We start from the raw sequence: 21,293 nt of genomic DNA, 5'->3' as shown, positions 1-21,293 counted from the left end.
AAGGTTATTTGTAAATCTGGTTTGAGGGACAGGCTGAAGCAAGGGGCCACACACTGCTAGGAGCAGGCAGCATTTGTTTTGAGGAGGGAAATACAGGCATGGACACACACAGATGGACAATGCACATGGGTAGGGGGAGGCCAGAGAACAATGTGTGGCCAAAGCTGCTTATGCTATTTGTGGAGCTTGCAGGTTCTGCAAGCACCTACCCCATGGCACGTCACCGAGGGTGGTGGTTACACGGCCACACACCTCTCAGAGCTGCCCGCCAGTGCCTTCCCTTTGGTTTTACCCACTCACACAATTTTGCAGGAGCTGCTCCCACAACCCCTGTGGGAGTCTCAGAGCAGCCTCTGCCCTGCTCAACAATGTGTTCTGTGCTGCCTACACTGGGGCCCTGTGTCCAGAGAAGGGCTACAAAGCTGGAGAAGGGCCTGGAGCACAAGTCCTGTGAGGAGCAGCTGAGGGAACTGGGGGTGTTTGGACTGGAGGAGGCTCATAGGAGACCTCATTGCTCTCTGCAGCTCCCTGAAAGGAAGGTGCGGGGAGCTGGGGGTTGGCCTCTTCTCACAGATAACCAGTGATAGGAGCAGAGGGAATGGCCTCAAGTTGCACCAGGGGAGGTTCAGGTTGGAAATGAGGAGACATTTCTGCTCAGAAAGAGCAGTCGGGCACTGGGACGGGTTGCCCGGGGATGTGGTGGAGTCACCATCCCTGGGGGCATTCAAGGACTGGGTGGGTGTGGTGCTTAGGGACGTGGCTTATCCCTGGGGGTGGTTAAGGGAAGGTTGGACGTGGTGCTTGGGGACACGGTTCAGTGGTGACAGTGGTGGTAGGGGGGTGGTTGAACCGGATGATCCTGGAGGGCTTTTCCAACACGATTTTAGGATGTTATGACTGTGTTGGCACCGTTCCTGCTGCCCCGCCACCATCACACACCCCCAGCTTTGGGGGTGTCTCACAGCGGTGGCTTTGCAGCTCATGTGGGTGCTCATACACCTCCCGCGCGGCTGTCGCGACGGAAGATGGTGGCGCTGCGGGCAGGCGGCCTCCCCCTGAGGGGACACGGGCAAAGGCCCCAAGCCCAGGCCCGGGGGCTGCAGGCCGCATCGCGCCCCTGATTGTCCAATCACAGCCCGCTCCGAGCTGTCACCGCTATCCTCTCCACCAATCAAAATCATCAGAGGGCGGGACCCTCCACCCCACCGGAACCGTACCCCCAGCACCGTTCTTTCCCCTTTCCCGCTCTTGGCCCCGCCTCCCCACCCTTTTCCGCGCTCTGACGGGCTGAGGCCGCTGTCCGTCAGGCTGCGCGAGCGCCGATTGGATAGACCTGCAGGCCGCGCGCCCCGCCCACCTCCGGGACTCGGAAGCGCGGCGGCGGTGGGGCCTGGCCGCCATTGCGGGGGGGGGAGCGCGGCGCAGCGGTGAGGGGAGACCGGGGTTGGGGACCGGGAGGGCCCGAAGGGGACCGGGAGAGCCCGCGAGGGGGCCGGGACCCCGCCGTGAGCCCGTGGTGTGTCCCCCCGCAGGTCCGTCGCCATGGCCGCCGTCTTCCCGTACCGCGGGGCCTGCGCCCCGGTGCCCAGCCCGCTGGCGCCGCTGCCCGACTACATGTCTGAGGAGAAGCTGCAGGAGAAAGGTGGGTACGGCCGGCCGCGGCCTGCCGAGCGGGCCCGGCCCGGCCTGACGCCGTGCTGGCCTTCTGTGTCCCCGCAGCCCGCAAGTGGCAGCAGCTGCAGGCCAAGCGCTATGCCGAGAAGAGGAAATTCGGCTTCGTGGACGCGCAGAAGGAGGATATGCCCCCCCGAGCACGTCCGCAAGATCATCCGCGACCACGGCGACATGACCAATAGGAAGTTCCGCCACGACAAGCGCGTCTACCTGGGGTACGGGACAGCCCCGCTCCCGAGTGATGCACGGGGAGGCGAGCTGCTGCTGTGCTAAGGGTGCCTGCTGAAGGGAGAGCCCTTTCTCTTTCCCTCAGTGTCGGTTGTGCATAGAAAGCAGTGTGGCAACACAAGGAAAGCAGACCAGTCAGTTGCACTAGGATAGCAGTGCAGAAGAGGATCAGCAAAGGAAGTTGTTGCTTTGAGATTTTGAGAAAAAACGTTATGCTGAATCCTAAAAGGGGCTTGGGGGGAGCATGACTTAATCAGCATGGGTTTTGGGTGATTAACACACAAGAGTGCTTGTGTGGGTTCAGAGGACCCAAGAGTGTTGTTGGGGACCCAAACAGATGACCCAAAGAGTGTTGTTGGGGTTCAGAGGACCATCTCGTGCAGATTGCGAGTTGTTGCACTTAGGGTTACCCATAAAAACTCCTTTGAAAAATATTTTTGATGAGATGTTTTTAATGCATAATGATCTCTGTGAAACCAACCAGTAGAAAACTTTCTGGTAATGAGATCAATGAAGCGCAAGGATAGAAAGGGAAGTTTGTGGTCTTGTTGCTGGAGGCCTTTATGAGCAGGTTAGCTCAGTTTTCAGGACTGGTAGATGTACAAGTAACAGGGCTTCCAGCAGACGAATGGCTAGTTTTTTGAGATCCCTTCCAGGCATGATATTCCTTGATTTGTGATTGCAGTGCTCTGAAGTACATGCCTCATGCTGTTCTGAAGCTCTTGGAGAACATGCCTATGCCCTGGGAGCAAATCAGAGACGTTCCAGTCTTGTACCATATCACGGGAGCCATCTCTTTTGTGAATGAGATTCCCTGGGTCATAGAGCCGGTGTACATCGCTCAGTGGGGGTAAGTGCTTCCTTCCTTAACCCCGGTGGGATCTTGTGAGCAAATACCCACGCTGATACCACAATAAAGGCAGTGCCTAACGGTCTCTGGTTTCTGCCAGGTCGATGTGGATTATGATGAGGCGAGAGAAGAGGGATAGGCGTCACTTCAAGAGGATGAGGTTCCCCCCCTTTGATGACGAAGAGCCACCTCTGGATTATGCCGATAACATCCTGGATGTGGAGCCCCTGGAAGCAATTCAGCTTGAGCTGGACCCAGAGGAAGATGCCCCTGTGCTAGACTGGTTCTACGACCACCAGCCACTGAAAGACAACAGGAAGTACGTAGCGCAACCCAGCGAGGGGTTGGGAATGGGAAACAAACGTCATGCACTACATAAACTACCTGTATGTAGCGGTATATAACCTTTGCTTGTGCAATACTGGGCTATGTGTGATGTTGGTGTGGAGAGAAAGCCTTCCCTGAAGGATAGGAGGGGGAATCTGACCACTGTAAAGCCATTCCTTGGTCTTCAGCATCCAGGGAGGGCAAACAAAGCCTCTCTGTTCAGGAAGGTTGCTGTACAGGTAATTGCTAAAACTCTGATGTGTCTCACTGTGCCTGAGATGCAAACCTGGGTTGCCTAGTGGGGATTTGAGTCGGTGATTACTAAGAGTGTACTTACACACCAGGGGCTCTTGAATACGACTTCAGATATTTGTGTGTCAGTTTGAGGCAGTTGTAATCCACAGAGGTCCTCAGCAATCCTGCAGCATTTCTTTCTGTCTAGGAGGGGGCAGGAGTTGGCTGTCCCTAATATTTTCTGCAGATGGCAGTCAGGGAAAGGTGTTGGGTTATTTCTGGTCCTTTGGGAAGGGACCAGTTGTCTTCTGGCTGTGCAACGAGTGTCCCGTTCTGTTCCTCTGCAGGTATGTCAATGGTTCCACGTACCAGCGGTGGCAGTTCACCCTGCCCATGATGTCCACGCTGTACCGGCTGGCCAATCAGCTGCTCACCGACCTGGTGGATGACAACTACTTCTATTTGTTTGACCTGAAAGCATTCTTCACCTCCAAGGCACTGAACATGGCTATCCCTGGAGGTCCCAAGTTCGAGCCTCTTGTTAGAGATATCAATCTTCAGTAAGTGTTCGATTTTGGAGGAAAGATAAGTAGTTATCTGGGAAAGGGTCATGAGGGCTAATCTGTTACCACGTGCCTTGCCTTGGGTGAGCTAATTCTGGGCGTTTGCTCGGTTTATCGTTGTCTATGATGTGCTTGTTGCTTTAGACACTGAATGGTTGGTAGCATGAAGAGAAGGCTAAAGGAAAGGCACAGATACTGCATCCTTGGTCAGAAATGTTTGTGTTTCTGTCTTCTCGAATGCCGGTATGACAATTTCTTTTCCTCTCACTCAAGGGATGAAGACTGGAATGAATTTAATGACATCAACAAAATTATCATCAGGCAGCCCATCAGGACAGAGTATAAAATTGCTTTCCCGTACCTGTACAATAACCTGCCCCACCACGTCCACCTGACCTGGTAAGTGCAGCAGTCTGGAGAGCAGGGAGAGGAGAAGGAAGCCATCAGGATAGCTTTCTCTGATAATATGTTGTGTGTTGCAGGTATCATACTCCAAATGTTGTTTTCATTAAAACTGAAGATCCTGATCTCCCAGCTTTTTACTTCGATCCCCTGATCAACCCCATTTCACACAGGCATTCTGTAAAGGTGAGTCACTGTCCAGGAGAGCCTCTGATAAACTGTGAGTGTGGTGGAGACTGGGCTTTAGCATTTTTTTATAACCTTGTTGCTGATAATGGCACAGATGCATACATATTTCAGGAGAAAACATAAGCCTTTCTTTCACAAAAAGAAAAATGTAGTTACTGTTTGTCTTTTTTTGTAGTTTCACAAAGATGTTTCCTTTCATCTCTAGGATAAAGTTCAGTGCCTAAATAAGTGTTTCAGTATTGTCTGATAGGCTATTTATCTTTTTGGTTGCTCTTGGAGCATTCACAGAGCTGACATCTCCCTGAAGTTACTTCTGTAACACCTAACTCAGGGTGCAGTAGCCAGCCTTTAGGGCCACAACGATGATCAGGGGCTGGAGCACCTCTCCTGTGAAGGAAGGCTGAGAGAGCTGGGGCTGTTCAGCCTAAAAAAGAAGGCTCCAGGGTGACCTCATTGTGGCTTTTCAGCACTTAAAGGGGGCTTAAAAAAAGATGGTGAGCGACTTTTTGCTCTATCAGATAGTGACAGGACAAGAGGGGATGGATTTAAACTAAAAGAGGGGTGATTGAGATTTGAGGTTAGGAGGAAACTCTTCGCTCAGAGGGCGGTGAGGCACTGGAACAGGTTGCCCAGAGAGGTTGTGGTTGTCCCATCCCTGGAGATGTTCAAGACTGGGTTAAGGGCCTGAGCAACCTGATCTAGTGGGTGGCGTCCCTGCCCATGGCAGGGGGTTGGAACTCAGGATCTCTGAGGTCCCTTCCTACCCATTCTGTGATTATACGATGTAGTTCCCAGCCCAGCTGGAACCTTGTAGAGTGTTTTTTGCTTCTCTGTTACTCAGCATTGTCACACGCCTTCCGTGACAGCAAAGAAGTGTTTTTTACCTGGTTAACTTGGAAAACTGAGCTGAAGCAAGCAGGTAACATGTGTTTCTTGCATTTCAGAGTCAGGAACCATTACCTGATGATGACGAAGAGTTTGAGTTACCAGAGTTTGTGGAACCTTTCCTGAAGGACACTCCACTCTACACAGACAACACAGCCAATGGCATTGCCCTGCTGTGGGCTCCACGGCCCTTCAATTTGAGGTCTGGGAGAACTCGAAGAGCTCTTGACATCCCACTGGTCAAAAACTGGTGAGTTTTTCCCAGGGGGAAGGGATGCTCTAGTATTTGCGACGTTATTATTATGTTACAATTCAAATAAGATAGAGATCCTGTGGCTGGCTTCTGGAGATTTCAGGAGACTTTCTGGAGACTTAACCATCTTATAAGGAATGTGAATTACCTGAAATGTTGAAATATGTTTTATCCCCAGGTATCGTGAGCACTGCCCAGCAGGCCAGCCAGTGAAAGTGCGAGTCTCCTATCAGAAGTTACTGAAATACTATGTTCTGAATGCGCTCAAGCACAGGCCCCCCAAGGCCCAGAAGAAGAGGTAAGCGAGGGCCTGTTCAGGAGGAGCTGCTGTAGGGGATGCAGCTGATGATAGTCTTTTCTCTCTCCAGGTACCTGTTCCGTTCCTTCAAGGCTACAAAGTTTTTCCAGTCAACGAAGCTGGACTGGGTGGAAGTGGGCTTGCAGGTGTGTCGCCAGGGCTACAACATGCTGAACCTGCTGATCCACAGAAAGAACCTGAACTACCTTCACTTAGATTACAACTTCAACCTGAAGCCAGTGAAGACCCTCACCACCAAGGTATGTGTTATTCTACTCAAGAGTAAAGTTTACCTGAAGGTTTTTAAGTAGCTGGTGTGGTAATAGTGAACACAGTGACTCAGTTGGTCAGTTGCTGTACAGACTGACCAAATTGGAGCTGTTTGACTCTTAGCTGGAGTTCAAGAAGCACTTGGACAATGCTCTCAGACGTGGTCTGATTTTTCAGGGTGGCCCTTTGGTGGAGTCAGGAGTTGGATTCAGTGATCCTTGTGGGTCCCTTCCAACTCTGGATATTCTAAGATTCTGTGACTCTATGAAATCCTGAACCTTTGTCTTTTCTTTTCCAGGAAAGGAAAAAATCCCGTTTCGGTAACGCTTTCCATCTGTGCCGAGAGGTTCTGCGCCTGACTAAATTGGTGGTGGACAGCCACGTCCAGTACAGACTTGGAAACGTGGATGCATTTCAGGTAGGCTTGATTCTTTCTTTCTCTTCTTTCCTTTTATGGGTGGGGAGGGGAAGTTGAGAGAAGGAATGGAATATCTGGATGGGCTTATATAGGATGCACAAAATGACCCTGTGAAATTCTGCTGTTTGCCTAGCTTATAAGAGTTGATGATTGCATGAGTGACTGGTAGGAGCTTTGCACAGCCTAATATACTCTCCTCATAGCTGTGCAATAAGCCTGGCTTCTTGAGGCAATGTGTGTAGCGTTGATTGTTATCTCTGACTGTGCTCCTTGTGTTTCAGTTGGCAGACGGCTTGCAGTACATCTTTGCCCATGTAGGTCAGCTGACAGGAATGTACAGATACAAGTACAAACTGATGCGGCAGATTCGCATGTGCAAGGACCTGAAACATCTCATCTACTACAGGTTTAACACAGTAAGTACCACTTGGTCAGTTTACTTGGGGTCACCACCTCGTTGGACAAGAGGGGATGGATTCTGAAGTGTCCGTAAATGACCTGCTGTTACCGTGCCTCTCTTCTTCCAGGGGCCTGTGGGCAAAGGTCCTGGCTGTGGCTTCTGGGCTCCAGGCTGGAGAGTGTGGCTGTTCTTCATGAGGGGCATCACGCCACTGCTGGAACGCTGGCTGGGGAATCTGCTAGCCAGGCAGTTTGAAGGTCAGCACACTGTGTAAATCTTGGACATGGGAGGATTGTCTGCTAAAGATTAATACTGTTTACTTGCTAGCTTAAACTCAAGGTTTCTCTTTCAAGTGGTGATCTGTGTCCATGTTCCGTGTCAGTCCTAACAGCTATTGTCCTGCTTAGAGCTCTTACAAGACCAGTGCCCCCACAGTAGATTTTAAATGGAAGTGGGATTCTCTGATCCATAGCGCTCTGGGGTCCGTAGCCCCTGATCAATTATTCCGTACTCATCAGTAACATTGTGGCAGTTAAACTTCTTCAGATAGCCTGCACCTCTCTGCAGGACACTCCTTTAATACAAAGCAGAGGGGCACTGCCCTCTTCTAATGTCTGAACTGCTGAGGTGCTTTGCTTTTTGCAGGCCGTCACTCAAAGGGTGTAGCAAAGACAGTCACAAAGCAGCGCGTGGAGTCTCACTTTGACCTGGAGCTGAGAGCAGCCGTTATGCATGACATTCTGGACATGATGCCAGAAGGGATCAAACAGAACAAAGCCAGAACCATCCTGCAGCATCTGAGCGAGGCTTGGCGGTGCTGGAAGGCCAATATCCCCTGGAAGGTACGTCCCTCGCTTGGCCTTTCTTTTCAGTTCAATACTACCACCTCTTAGGGTGAACTGCTCTCATGAAGGTTCTCACTCCTGCTTCCCTCATGTTACTGTCCCTCCCCAGGTTCCTGGGCTTCCCACTCCTATTGAGAACATGATCCTGAGGTACGTGAAGGCAAAAGCTGACTGGTGGACAAATACAGCTCACTACAATAGAGAGCGTATCCGTCGGGGTGCCACTGTGGACAAGACTGTCTGTAAGAAGAACCTGGGCCGGCTGACCAGACTCTACTTAAAAGCTGAGCAGGAACGACAGCATAATTACTTGAAGGTACTTCCGTCCTGCCGGAGGTTGCTTATATTTGTGCTGTTTCCATAGGCAGGCTTTCACTGACTAATCACGTTGTTGTGGTTGTGCAGGATGGGCCTTACATCACAGCAGAAGAGGCTGTTGCTGTGTACACAACCACAGTGCACTGGCTGGAAAGCAGGAGGTTCTCCCCCATTCCATTCCCACCTCTGTCCTACAAGCATGATACCAAGTTGCTCATATTAGCTCTGGAGAGGCTGAAGGAAGCTTACAGGTAAGCATCGGGAAGTGACTACATTCTACCAAGGGTCAGGCTTCTGCACTGGGAAGAGCTTCTGAAAATATTTTGTTGTCCATTATTCCTGGAATTGAGTACACTGTAAAACTTACCCTGATGGAAGGCTGTAGGTTGTGGTACTGCCAAGGCTGCCTCGGGGTTCTTCATGGACTCAGGGGGGAAAAACAATACAATATTTCTGGGGGCCGTTGGGCAGCTGGGAAATGTGGATTGTGAAGGATTACAGATCTTGTCTTGACCCACTTGGTTGACACTGTCTTTCATCGATTTAATGCAACAGCCATCAGTTTGTTCATGGTTGAGTGTGTGAGCTGTTCTTTCTCACTTCCAGTGTGAAATCTCGCCTGAATCAGTCACAGAGGGAGGAGTTGGGCTTGATTGAACAGGCTTATGATAATCCTCACGAAGCTCTGTCCAGAATCAAGCGACACCTTTTAACTCAGAGAGCCTTCAAGGAGGTAAGTGTCCTGGTCAAAGCTAGAGAACACTTAAATACTTAGGCTGTGTGCTACCAAGACCATCAAGAGACTTTACAGGTGTTCTCTGTAAATACAGGCTTCAGCTTTGCCTTCTCTTTTTTAGGTGGGTATTGAGTTCATGGATCTCTACAGCCACTTGGTTCCTGTTTATGACGTTGAGCCCTTGGAGAAAATCACAGATGCTTATCTGGATCAGTACTTGTGGTACGAGGCTGATAAGCGAAGACTCTTCCCTCCTTGGATCAAACCTGCTGACACTGAACCTCCTCCACTGTTAGTGTACAAGTGGTGCCAAGGTTAGTGAGGGCTTGTATTCCATGATAAAATGAGTTCTGTTAATGTGAGCTTGCTGCTTAAGAGTCCCCTTGCTAAGTTTTCATATTTGCAACTTTTAGACAATAGTACAGTTAGTTATTACGCTCAAAAGCTGTATTTTGTAGGTTAACCATAGCATTTGTGGTTGATTGTGTATTTCTGTTTCAATTTCTGGATAGACTGGAGGGAACAGAGACTGAAAATCAGGTGCTACAGGAAACATGCTGATTTCCCATGCCCAGAATGGTGCTTCTGCACTCTGAGAATTGCCTTGTCAGCTAACATGATGTGCTTGTTTTGTCTCCTCAGGCATTAATAACCTGCAGGATGTTTGGGAAACGGGTGAAGGTGAATGCAACGTCATGCTGGAATCTCGATTTGAGAAGATGTATGAAAAGATTGACCTGACATTGCTCAACAGGCTGTTGCGTCTCATTGTTGATCACAACATCGCTGACTACATGACAGCCAAAAACAACGTGGTGATAAACTACAAGGTGATGATTAGTGTCAGAAAACAGGCTGTGTGGACTGTAAAATTCAGAGATTTGAGACCCATAGGTAGGAAGGGGGACATAAGGCTTGACGGAGAAAGAAGTGATTAGGGAGTAAGGAAACCCTGTTGGGTCCTGCTGAAAAGCAGCTGCTCATGTGACGGTTTTTGGTGTATTGCGCCAGTCAGGTTCTCACACTTCTCCTTCTTCTACTCAGGACATGAATCACACGAACTCCTATGGGATTATTCGTGGGCTGCAGTTTGCTTCCTTCATCGTCCAGTATTACGGGCTTGTGATGGACCTACTGGTGCTGGGTCTGCATCGTGCCAGCGAAATGGCTGGGCCTCCCCAGATGCCAAATGACTTCCTCAGCTTCCAAGACATTGCAACTGAGGTGGCCCATCCCATCCGCCTTTTCTGCAGATACATCGACCGCATTCACATCTTCTTCAGGTGAGAGCTCTACGGAGCCCTGACTTCCTCCAGTTAACTTTTGCTGTCATCTTGCAGCGGATGTTGTGAAAGTAAGAATTATTACGCCTCTACTCCAGGCTTTTCCCCTCTGCTACGAAATACCAGGAATACTTGAATTAACAGATTTTCCAGAACAATTGGGTGTCCAAATGCCTCTTCTTGCTTTCCCAGTTCACCATATTAGCAGGAGAGCTTTTCTACAGCTTCACTGAACCAGTAGAAAAGCAACGTCCAAAGTCAAATTGATTTTTCTGTAGCTAAATTAGCCTCTTGAGGCTTCCTAGCAAGTGGATGTAACGTTTTATGTCTCTTCATGGGAAGATAACCCAGTCAAGGGTTGGTTTGGCTAATGAAACTGAAGTCCCTTTTGGTGGGAAGATGCAGGAATTGGATAGTTAGCTTTAGACGTGCTACAGCAGTCAGCTTATCCATAAGCAGCTCCTTACCGTTGTGGTCTGACAAGACGGTCATAAAACTCCAGTTTCTCTTTCGTGCGTTTCCAGGTTTACAGCAGATGAGGCTAGAGACTTGATCCAGCGCTACCTGACAGAGCATCCAGATCCCAACAACGAGAATATCGTAGGCTACAACAACAAGAAATGCTGGCCCCGGGATGCTCGGATGCGCCTCATGAAACATGATGTCAACCTGTAAGTGCTGCAGCCTGGAAAAAACAAGGAGCTGGGTGCTGGGAAAATTAGTTGTGATAAATAAGTGTTGAAGCCTGGCAGGCAGGTGCTCAGGAAAAAAAACTAAGAGGAAACGAGGAGGGTTGTGCCATATTTCTGACAGTCAATGATGGATGTGAGAGACTGTGGCGCTAAGAAAGCCCTGAAAACTTGTCCGGTTTGTATTTCACCGTGGTAACAGACAGCCTGGCCTCACTGTGCATGCCTCGTTTTTCAGGGGTCGTGCTGTATTCTGGGATATCAAGAACCGCCTGCCTCGATCCGTCACCACAGTACAATGGGAGAACAGCTTCGTCTCCGTTTACAGCAAGGATAACCCCAATTTGTTGTTTAACATGTGTGGGTTTGAGTGCCGTATTTTGCCCAAATGTCGCACCAGCTACGAGGAGTTCACGCACAAGGATGGTGTCTGGAACCTGCAGAACGAGGTAGGGCAAGAGTCAGTCTGGGAGAGGAGTCACTGCTGGGACTCCTGGCATCAGAGCAGGGTTTTCACCTGCTGGGGGGGATGCCTAGCAGCACGCATTTGCCAGCTGTGTTCCTGGGACCGTTGGCAGGTAGAGCTAAAACGGACTCAGTGAGGGATGGGGAATCCTTGGTTGGGGATGAGGGGGCATCCAAAATTGCAGAGGTGCTGTTCAGCCTGTTGCCTTCCATGTTCCATAAACCCCTGATGGCAAGAGCTGACCTTACTGTCTGTACTGGAAGGGGGGCTCACGGGAAGGAACTGATAGCCCTGTGCTCTTGCAGGTCACCAAGGAGCGCACAGCCCAGTGCTTCCTGCGTGTGGATGATGAGTCCATGCAGAGGTTTCACAACAGAGTAAGGCAGATCCTCATGGCCTCTGGCTCTACAACCTTCACTAAGGTAAGGTGGGGAGAAAGATGTGTAACAGCTTTCTGCAGATGCTTGGGGAACAGGCTGAGAACCGATCCCTTGTTTTCCTTCCTAGATTGTCAACAAGTGGAACACAGCTCTCATTGGCCTGATGACATATTTCCGGGAAGCTGTTGTAAATACTCAGGAGCTGCTTGATTTGCTGGTGAAGTGTGAGAACAAAATCCAGACTCGAATCAAAATTGGGCTGAACTCCAAGATGCCTAGCCGCTTTCCACCTGTGGTGTTTTACACCCCTAAAGAGCTGGGAGGGCTGGGCATGCTCTCCATGGGCCATGTTCTCATCCCACAGTCTGACCTGAGGTGAGTTGTGCTGCCCTATCCTAAACGCCCACATGGTTTGCGTGTTCTCTTAAATAATTCTTTGCCATAAAAATATCTGGGAGTGCTGAAGTGTGACTTGTTAAAGAGAGAGGTTGTCTTTACAGCAGGTCATGGCAATGTGACTTGCGATGTCCCGTTGCTCCCACCTCACTCTTCTGCCTCTTCACTCCAGGTGGTCCAAGCAGACAGACGTCGGCATTACTCACTTCCGCTCAGGAATGAGTCATGAGGAGGACCAGCTCATCCCAAATTTGTATCGTTACATCCAGCCATGGGAGAGCGAATTCATCGACTCGCAGAGGGTATGGGCAGAATATGCCCTCAAGCGACAGGAGGCTATAGCCCAGAACAGGTACGTTTCCATGTGCGATCACGTCTCAGCTGGGCGGGGGCAGGCAGTGGTGCGAGGTCTGGTACTGTCTCAGGGTTCTGCAGACCTTGCTGGGTCTGTGATGTATGTTACAGGCTGCCTGCAGAGCTGCAGTCTTACCTCTGGAGGAAGCATGGGCTCTGCAAACACGTAGTACACCCATGGCACAGTTTAAGACAAACGATATGCCAGATGGTGCCAGGAAAAGCTGACATCAGACCCATTTGCACAGCTAGTTCTGCTCACTTACAAGGGCAAGCTTTTCCTTTTGACTGTTTGACATCGGCCTATTCATAGTGAAAGCTGTGGGCGCTTTCAGCCTCTGAGTGCTTCGCATTTTAGAACCTCCTGCCAGAGCCCTGAGGTCTGTATCATTTCTCTGATCTCACCAACTGAAATATTCATTAATGCATTGTCATAAAATGGAGAGGTAACAAAGCGTGGGGGCTTTTCTTTCTTCAGGCGTCTGACACTGGAGGATCTGGAGGACTCATGGGACCGGGGGATTCCTCGTATAAACACGCTTTTCCAGAAGGACCGGCACACCCTAGCGTATGATAAAGGATGGAGAGTCAGGACTGACTTCAAACAGTATCAGGTATTGACAGGGAATTTCTCTGGCTGAGTGTGAAGTTCAGATTTCATCTTACATTTTGCCCAGTCTGCATAGGCCACTAGCACTGACAGAACTCATGTTGTAGACGAGCTGTGTCTTCCAGAACAGAGCATATGAGGTGTTTTACTTGTTAGCTGCCATCGTCATCTTGGTTCCTAAAATTAACGCAGCACAGTTAAGCAATCTGAATACAAAGCTGCTCACTAGCGGGCTGTTGTTCGCAGGTCCTGAAACAGAACCCGTTCTGGTGGACACATCAGCGCCACGACGGGAAGCTCTGGAACCTGAACAACTACCGCACGGATATGATCCAGGCACTTGGTGGAGTGGAGGGCATCCTGGAGCACACTCTCTTCAAGGGCACTTACTTCCCCACGTGGGAGGGTCTGTTCTGGTAAGAGAAACCTTGATCTGGCCTTGTCGTGCAAACCAGAGCTTAGTGGTGCACCCAGGAGGAGTTCTTGGCTCAAGCTGTACTGATTTCTGCTGTCAGCATGTTCTGTTTTCCAGAAGTGCATTGTGTAGCTCAGTTATGAGGGTACCCAGAATTGTGCTGTAATTGAATTTTCACGTGAATCCACGGAAAGGCTGAAGCAGTCTTTCTCACTTGTGGTGTGCTTGTTCCTTGCCTCTATTATGTGTGGTGCGTGGCAGTCAGCTGTGATGACGCGATTGATTGTCATTTCTAGGGAGAAGGCCAGTGGCTTTGAGGAGTCCATGAAGTGGAAGAAGCTGACAAATGCCCAGAGATCTGGTTTGAATCAAATTCCAAACAGAAGATTCACTCTGTGGTGGTCTCCTACCATTAACAGAGCCAACGTAAGTATCTGGAGCTTGCCTGTAGAAACTTCTGCTGAGTTGAGAACAGTTAATTAATAGCAGTTAACTAATCCTTCAGAACTCCTATTGCAGATGAACTGTAGGTGTAAGCCTCCTCAACAGGAGCAGTTCTGTTTTCTAAACTTGACCAGTTGTGCTGTTGCCTGTTCTCACAGCTGTTTTTCCTTTGCAGGTGTATGTTGGGTTTCAGGTGCAGCTGGATTTGACAGGTATCTTTATGCATGGCAAGATTCCCACGCTGAAGATTTCTCTCATCCAGATTTTCCGAGCTCACTTGTGGCAGAAGATCCATGAGAGCATTGTAATGGACTTGTGTCAGGTGAGCTGTATGTTAACTAGATTTGTTTCTGTGCATTGCAGACACACCCCTTGTGTACCAACAGCCTCCTGCTCACAGCAGTAGCAGGGCTAGTCCTCCTGCAGTTCTATAGGGAAGGGGAGGAAACTAGATTTTCCTGCGCATCTGCCTAGGTCCATGTTGAGGATAGACTCTTTTAGCTAGACTGCATGAACACAACTCACCTTTGACTGTCTTTCCCCCAGGTGTTTGATCAAGAGCTGGATGCTCTGGAGATTGAGACAGTGCAGAAAGAGACAATCCATCCCAGGAAGTCATACAAGATGAATTCCTCATGTGCAGATATCCTTCTCTTTGCTTCCTATAAGTGGAATGTGTCACGTCCGTCGTTGCTTGCAGATTCCAAGTAAGTGCTTCCCTTTATCTCTCCTTGATCTAGCTGCAGAGAAGAGCTGCTGTCATCCTGAGCTAAAGGCCCTCTCTCTTGGGCACCTTTGGTTTTCTTTGGGGACACAATCACACCTGGCAAAGTGCAGGGCTACTTTGGGTGGATGGTTGGTGCACCTCTAGCACCGCCTTCTGGAAAACATGAAGAGATCTCTGCTGCTCTTCCCTCTTCCATTTGCCCTTTACCATGAGTCCAAGCTCGGGAGTTCTGAATAGATCTTCAGGAAACTCCAGGGAGCTGTGCCATCCTGGGACCACAGTGTGGAGTGAAATGACACTTATTTGCATCTGTGCTGTGTTCGCTTCAACTGAATCCTCACCAGACATTCCCTGGGGTAGATGACACTCATTGTGCAGTAGATGAGTAGCCGTGTAGCATTATTAACAGCTTCTGCAGTCAGATGCTGTGTGAAGAGAGCAGTGGAAACTTTCTTTTCGGGAACGTATGCAGATAGCAGCTGACTTCAGTGATCAGATTTGGTAGCAGTTACCCTCTGCCAAAGAGATAAGCAGCAACTGGCTGAGAGTTTTGTGCCAGATAAATTATTCTGGCTTGCTTTCTCCTTAGAGATGTGATGGACAGCACCACCACTCAGAAGTACTGGATTGATATCCAGCTGCGCTGGGGAGATTATGATTCCCATGATATTGAGCGCTACGCAAGAGCCAAGTTCCTGGACTACACTACAGACAACATGAGTATCTATCCGTCTCCCACCGGTGTGCTCATTGCCATCGACCTGGCCTATAACTTGCACAGGTAAGATCTGCACCGCCTGTGTTTGAACTGCAATTGGTATTTCCTGGATGGGTCTGAGTGCGTCTCTGAATTGGGCTGGAGTCCAGGCGAGAGCGTGAGGGAGGAAGGTAGAAGCTGGAAATACGTACTGAATGGGACGAGGCATCTAGGCAGCTGTCGGGTTGTCTGATGTCTGCTGTAACAACGGGTCAGTCCTCCCAGTTCACTAATTGTTTTCTTAGGGGTTCTCTGCCAGACTCCTCCTGGAGTTCAGGGACAGGCCTTGCTTAAAAGCTCTCTGCTAAAGGAGGCAACAGTTCTTCACTGGGGGGGGACTAGGGCTACATGTCACCTAAAGCAGACTTCTCCAGTGGGCCAATTAGAGAAGATGAAGCCTTTCTGAGATTACAACACGTGTGTGCTCTGGCTTCTCACTGAGAGGAAGCATAGGGAAAAGCCATAGGTGAACAGCTCCAAGGCCATCACAAGAGAAGTTAGTAATTAGCCCACAGAAAGGTGCCTGGCCGCTGCATGGCAAGACTTGTGCATAGCTGTTGTTGCTTCATCTTGGAGCTGATGGCAACAACTGTTTCTGTGTGTTTTCCTCTTCAGTGCTTACGGGAACTGGTTCCCTGGGAGCAAACCTCTGATCCAGCAGGCTATGGCCAAAATCATGAAAGCAAATCCTGCGCTGTATGTGTTGAGAGAACGAATCCGCAAGGGGCTGCAGCTGTACTCATCTGAGCCCACAGAACCATACCTTTCCTCTCAGAACTATGGAGAGCTCTTCTCCAACCAGATCATCTGGTTTGTGGATGACACCAACGTGTACAGAGTGACCATTCACAAGGTGAGGCCGGGGGGGAAAGAACAAGGACTTTAAATGTCCTGTGCTGGGGTTGATTGTCGAGGCACGCATGATGGAAAACTAGGAATCAGCATGGAGCCTTTTTTTTTGCAGTGTGCACAGAGCAGCTCTTGAGTTTCCAGTACAGTTCTTGCTCAAAGCACATAGCAAGTCAGTTGTTGTGTAAGTGTGTGGATAGGCTGCATTCATCTCACTTCACTTTCACTTGTTTCCTCAGACTTTTGAAGGGAATTTGACCACAAAACCTATCAACGGAGCCATTTTCATCTTCAATCCCAGGACCGGACAGCTCTTCCTGAAGATCATCCATACATCTGTGTGGGCAGGACAGAAACGTCTGGGACAGGTGGGGTCTTCCTGCTTAATGTGCTCTGGGCGTTGAGGCAGGGGTGGGCTCTGGTTTCTTGGAATACACAGTTGAGTAGAAGGCATCATGAGGGTGTTTAGCTTCCTGCCTCCCAACGGGTCTGGAGCTCCAATTGCCGGTGTGTAACCTGTGCTCTGGCAAGCATTTGCTTGGGCTAAAGAAGTAAGAATGCAGGTGTTGATGTTGCAAGGTTTTTGTAAAGGCTGTAAAGAGCCTATGTCGACAAGCAGGACTTGAGAAACAGCACGGTGCTGACTGTTACAGCAAATCACATTGCTCTTGGACGAACACCCAGTGCAGCGAAAAGACACTGAGGTGATGAAGCCAGGGAGGTGGTGTAATCAGCTGTTTTTTCGCAGCCAGTCAGGAGTAACTGAGCTCCAGGAATGGGAACTGCCCTCTGTGATCAGTGAGAGGGAAATGCTCAGCCTTGTCACTGATCTGAAACGAGCCATACATTTCTGATGTATTTTTAGGATTTGGTTTGAGCCTCTCTCATTCTCAGAAGTACGGAGACTTTGCTGTTAGCAGGGAGATATTCTTCTAACCCTGCTGTCTTTTTATAGCTGGCCAAGTGGAAGACTGCAGAAGAAGTGGCTGCCTTGATTCGATCGCTTCCCGTGGAGGAGCAGCCTAAACAGATCATAGTGACTCGAAAGGGCATGTTGGACCCACTCGAGGTAACAACGTGCATGCTGTTGTTTAGGGACAATGTAAAATCTTTGGGAGGTTGCAGAACAATTCGCTGTTCCTGTGACAGTCTTAATCTGGACCAATGTTCTGCAACGGTTGTGAGTTAATTCCTCTTCTCAATAAACTCCAGGTGCACTTGCTGGATTTCCCCAATATTGTGATCAAAGGCTCAGAGTTGCAGCTGCCTTTCCAGGCCTGTCTGAAAGTGGAGAAGTTTGGTGATCTCATCCTGAAGGCTACTGAACCCCAGATGGTTCTCTTCAATCTCTATGATGACTGGCTGAAAACCATCTCTTCCTACACGGTGAGGACATGCGTAGTCTGTACTTCAATTTGCCACTGATGCACAAACCAAAAGCCAAGGCTTCAAAAGTCTTTCCCTATTCTTTACCCAAGAGCACTTGCTCTTGGTCTGCGTGGATTTTTCTTCAAATTGATTCCACTGGCATTTCTCATGTATTGTTGGTGTGCCCAGACCCGGGAGTGGTGTGAAAGGGAAAAAAAACACTACAGTGCATTTTCTGACTAGCTGCATCCTTTTTCTTCTCTAAGGCATTCTCCCGCTTGATTCTGATTCTCCGGGCACTACATGTGAATAACGATCGAGCCAAAGTGATTCTGAAACCAGACAAGACAACCATAACAGAGCCTCACCACATCTGGCCAACCCTGACAGACGAGGAATGGATCAAGGTGGAGGTGCAGCTGAAAGATCTGATCCTTGCTGACTATGGCAAGAAGAACAAGTAAGCCACTGTCCTGCTGCAGTAATCCTGTCAGCCTTTCCTTCCTGCTCTAAATCCTGCGTAGCCCGAGCACTCCTTGTACAGATAGAAGACTTGGAAAGGCTTTTGGCAACGAACTGTCAGATTTGTAGGGAAATTGGCTATATTAATCACTTTCTGGGAAGGCAGATAAGAATACTTGAACTGTGATTTCTGATCTGTGCATCGTGTGATTTGATCCTTCCTCTTGTCTAAGATGTTGTGGTTTCATTTTTCATAGTGCCCTGACTGTGGATTCCAAGCTTGTGCCCTCGTGAGAAGGGTCCGGCACGTATTTTGAACTGCCTGACTTGAGTGGATTTTGTCTTTCAGCGTGAATGTTGCATCCCTGACGCAATCGGAGATCCGAGACATTATCCTGGGCATGGAGATCTCTGCCCCCTCTCAGCAGAGACAGCAGATTGCAGAAATTGAGAAGCAAACCAAGGAGCAGTCGCAACTGACAGCCACGCAGACCCGCACCGTTAACAAACATGGGGACGAAATCATCACCTCCACAACCAGCAACTACGAAACCCAGACTTTCTCCTCCAAGACTGAGTGGCGAGTCAGGTAGGGAGGCAGACAGCAGGGGAAAAGGTCGGAGTGCTCAGGAAGGACCCGTGCCCCTTGTAATAATTGTCTCCTCTTCACAGAGCAATTTCAGCTGCCAACCTCCACCTGAGAACGAACCACATTTACGTTTCATCAGATGATATAAAGGAAACAGGCTACACCTACATTCTTCCCAAGAATGTGTTGAAGAAATTCATCTGCATCTCCGATCTGCGGGCCCAGGTGAGTGCGCTACAAGTGTTGTGGTCGTTCTGCATGCTGCGGGGTCGCACACCAGTCCTGGGCAGTCATCTCCCAGGGTGAAGGGCTTGGGAGCTTGCTGCTGTCTCTAGGCTGGAGGTAGACACCGTTGATACTGGCTGAGCACATTTTAGTCCTAGCCAGGTCCTGAGTGCTCCCTGTGGCCAGACTTGGGTGGAAACTCAGCACAGAACAAAACTACGATCTTCTCTTCTAGTGAGGACCTGCTGAGCAAGAGATACCTGCCACAGGACCTAAGGACAGGCCCACTGACTCTCACGTGGTTATAGGGAGGTCTCTTCTGGATCGTAAAGCGGGTTTTTGTGTTCCTAGATCGCCGGTTACCTGTATGGAGTGAGCCCTCCCGACAACCCCCAAGTGAAGGAGATTCGGTGCATCGTGATGGTGCCCCAGTGGGGAACACACCAGACCGTGCATCTCCCGGGGCAGCTGCCGCAGCACGAGTATCTCAAGGTGAGCTGAGCTGCTCCTAGGGAGGGTGGAAGATCACCCTCTCCATAACAGAGACCTTAGGTGATGGACAAATGTTGCTGCCACCCTCAGCTCCAATGCCTCAGTGACCTCTGCAGGGTGTCCTTGTTCTGCTGTGGAGTTGGGGGCTTCAGTGGCTCAGCCTGAAGTCCGCCTGATCTGGGATCAGGTGGAAGGGAGAAGCCTTTAGTCCCCGTGTACCTTGTACCGTGCTTGAAGCTGTCTTATTTTCAAACAGCTCTTGCTTCTCTCTCGCCTTTCACTTTCTTTTTGTAAAGTAACTGATTTTCACTTTCTTTTTATCAGGAAATGGAACCTCTGGGGTGGATTCACACCCAGCCCAATGAGTCCCCGCAGCTGTCACCACAGGATGTCACCACCCATGCCAAGGTCATGGCTGACAACCCCTCCTGGGACGGGGAAAAGACCATCATCATCACCTGCAGGTGAGAGGCAGCAGGGTTTCTGTTTCCCCTCTGCCAGGGCAGAGAGAAGCCAGGCTGCCGAGGGGGCCTGTGGGCGCCGCTCTTGGGAACATGCTCAAGTCTCAAACTAAAAATTTGGCAGAAAGGGGGCATTTGCTCGTTTCTTGTTTCCCTCTGTCCCCAGTTAATCCGACTTGCATCATCTCTCTGCTCTCCTTTCAGTTTTACCCCGGGCTCCTGCACCCTGACAGCCTACAAACTGACCCCGAGCGGCTACGAGTGGGGCAGGCAGAACACGGACAAAGGGAACAACCCCAAGGGCTACCTGCCATCCCATTACGAGAGGGTGCAGATGCTGCTCTCAGATCGCTTCCTCGGCTTCTTCATGGTTCCAGCGCAAGGGTCCTGGAACTACAACTTCATGGGTGAGCCCCGGGAAGGGGACAGGAAGGGAGGCAACACGAGCAGCTTGGGGAGGAGAAGGAAATGGCTCCTTCAGGGAAGCATTCCTCACATGTTGTGAACTTGACCTTCCTCCGAGCAGCTGGCAGGGATACGAGCATTGTGGTCTGACCTTTCCTTGGTACCGGTACAGGGATGTCAGCTCATGATTTGAGGCAGTGAGAGAGCAAACTGATGCAGGGGAGAAATCAGACGTGAGACCATTTTGTGTTTCCGGATTGTAGTGTCTGGTGTATTGCCACTGAATAATTAATATCTGTCAGGCAGAAGAGATGATGATGGGAGAGGGAAGCTGTGCCCAGCAGGGGGGTGTAGCAGGGAGCCCTGGTTAGGAGGACAGGAGCTTGGTGAACCGTAGCTCCAGAAGGAGCAGGGAATGAGGAGACTGGCAGGCAAAATGCTTGACTTACTCTACAGGAAAGTACTGCGGGGGCATTGTAAGCCTCTGGGGGAGGGAGCCATGGAACACAAAGCGTGGAGACTTGGGGATTTAAAACTTCTTCCATGCTCTGCTTAAGAATCCTCTTGGGAGGGCAGAGGGCTTCGTTAGGCTCCTGATGGATGGGGGAGGGCAGGAAAGGCTTTCAGACGGGGATGGGAGGGAGCTGAAGGCGGAGGCGCTGGCTCAGCTGCGACTCTCTTCCAGGTGTTCGCCACGACCCCAACATGAAGTACGAGCTGCAGCTCGCCAACCCCAAGGAGTTTTACCACGAAGTCCATCGCCCCTCTCACTTCCTCAACTTCGCCCTGCTGCAGGAGGGGGAGGTTTACTCCGCCGACCGGGAGGACCTCTACGCCTAGCCCTGCTCCCCCCAGCACTCTTAGTACTGTTGATATTCAACAGCCTCTCCCTGCTTTTCCCGTGCTCACACCTCCCTCGTCCCCCGTTTACCCCGCACGCGATGTCTCGGTGGTTGTACCGTCTGTAGAGTGGCTTTAATAAATCCTTTTTTTTTTTTTTAACTAAGGTGAACGCCTCGTTAGGGCGGCCC

At 50.1% G+C, this 21,293-nt stretch overlaps 2 protein-coding genes across 2 annotated transcripts in view; both read left to right on the top strand.

The window, feature by feature from the left end:
- SCARF1 (scavenger receptor class F member 1) overlaps positions 1–21,293 on the top strand; it is a 35,391-nt gene that overhangs the window by 2,725 nt on the left and 11,373 nt on the right. Inside the window, exon 2 of the mRNA XM_035342867.1 lies at positions 9,815–9,820. The gene's annotated coding sequence lies outside the window, so the exon portion shown is untranslated. The remainder of the gene's footprint in view (positions 1–9,814; positions 9,821–21,293) is intronic.
- On the top strand, positions 1,336–21,264 carry PRPF8 (pre-mRNA processing factor 8). Its single transcript, XM_035342860.1, is given in 44 exon segments — positions 1,336–1,427; positions 1,533–1,642; positions 1,720–1,802; positions 1,804–1,889; positions 2,588–2,752; positions 2,853–3,071; positions 3,661–3,873; positions 4,150–4,275; positions 4,359–4,464; positions 5,412–5,602; positions 5,784–5,903; positions 5,974–6,163; positions 6,472–6,591; positions 6,873–7,007; positions 7,119–7,248; positions 7,637–7,833; positions 7,946–8,152; positions 8,242–8,405; positions 8,761–8,887; positions 9,012–9,204; positions 9,533–9,720; positions 9,935–10,173; positions 10,698–10,844; positions 11,101–11,311; positions 11,634–11,750; positions 11,836–12,083; positions 12,277–12,456; positions 12,937–13,072; positions 13,315–13,484; positions 13,780–13,909; positions 14,103–14,249; positions 14,474–14,634; positions 15,244–15,435; positions 16,027–16,264; positions 16,500–16,628; positions 17,216–17,329; positions 17,473–17,646; positions 17,895–18,088; positions 18,440–18,679; positions 18,763–18,904; positions 19,256–19,396; positions 19,721–19,860; positions 20,062–20,264; positions 20,948–21,264. Coding segments are annotated over 43 exon segments (7,008 nt in total). The 5' UTR covers positions 1,336–1,427; positions 1,533–1,542; the 3' UTR covers positions 21,103–21,264.

This window comes from Oxyura jamaicensis, chromosome 19, assembly GCF_011077185.1.
Source record: "Oxyura jamaicensis isolate SHBP4307 breed ruddy duck chromosome 19, BPBGC_Ojam_1.0, whole genome shotgun sequence".
NCBI classification, from domain to species: domain Eukaryota; kingdom Metazoa; phylum Chordata; class Aves; order Anseriformes; family Anatidae; genus Oxyura; species Oxyura jamaicensis.
The sequence above is the reverse complement of the archived record's forward strand: the minus strand, read 5'-3'. Positions and strand labels throughout refer to the sequence as shown.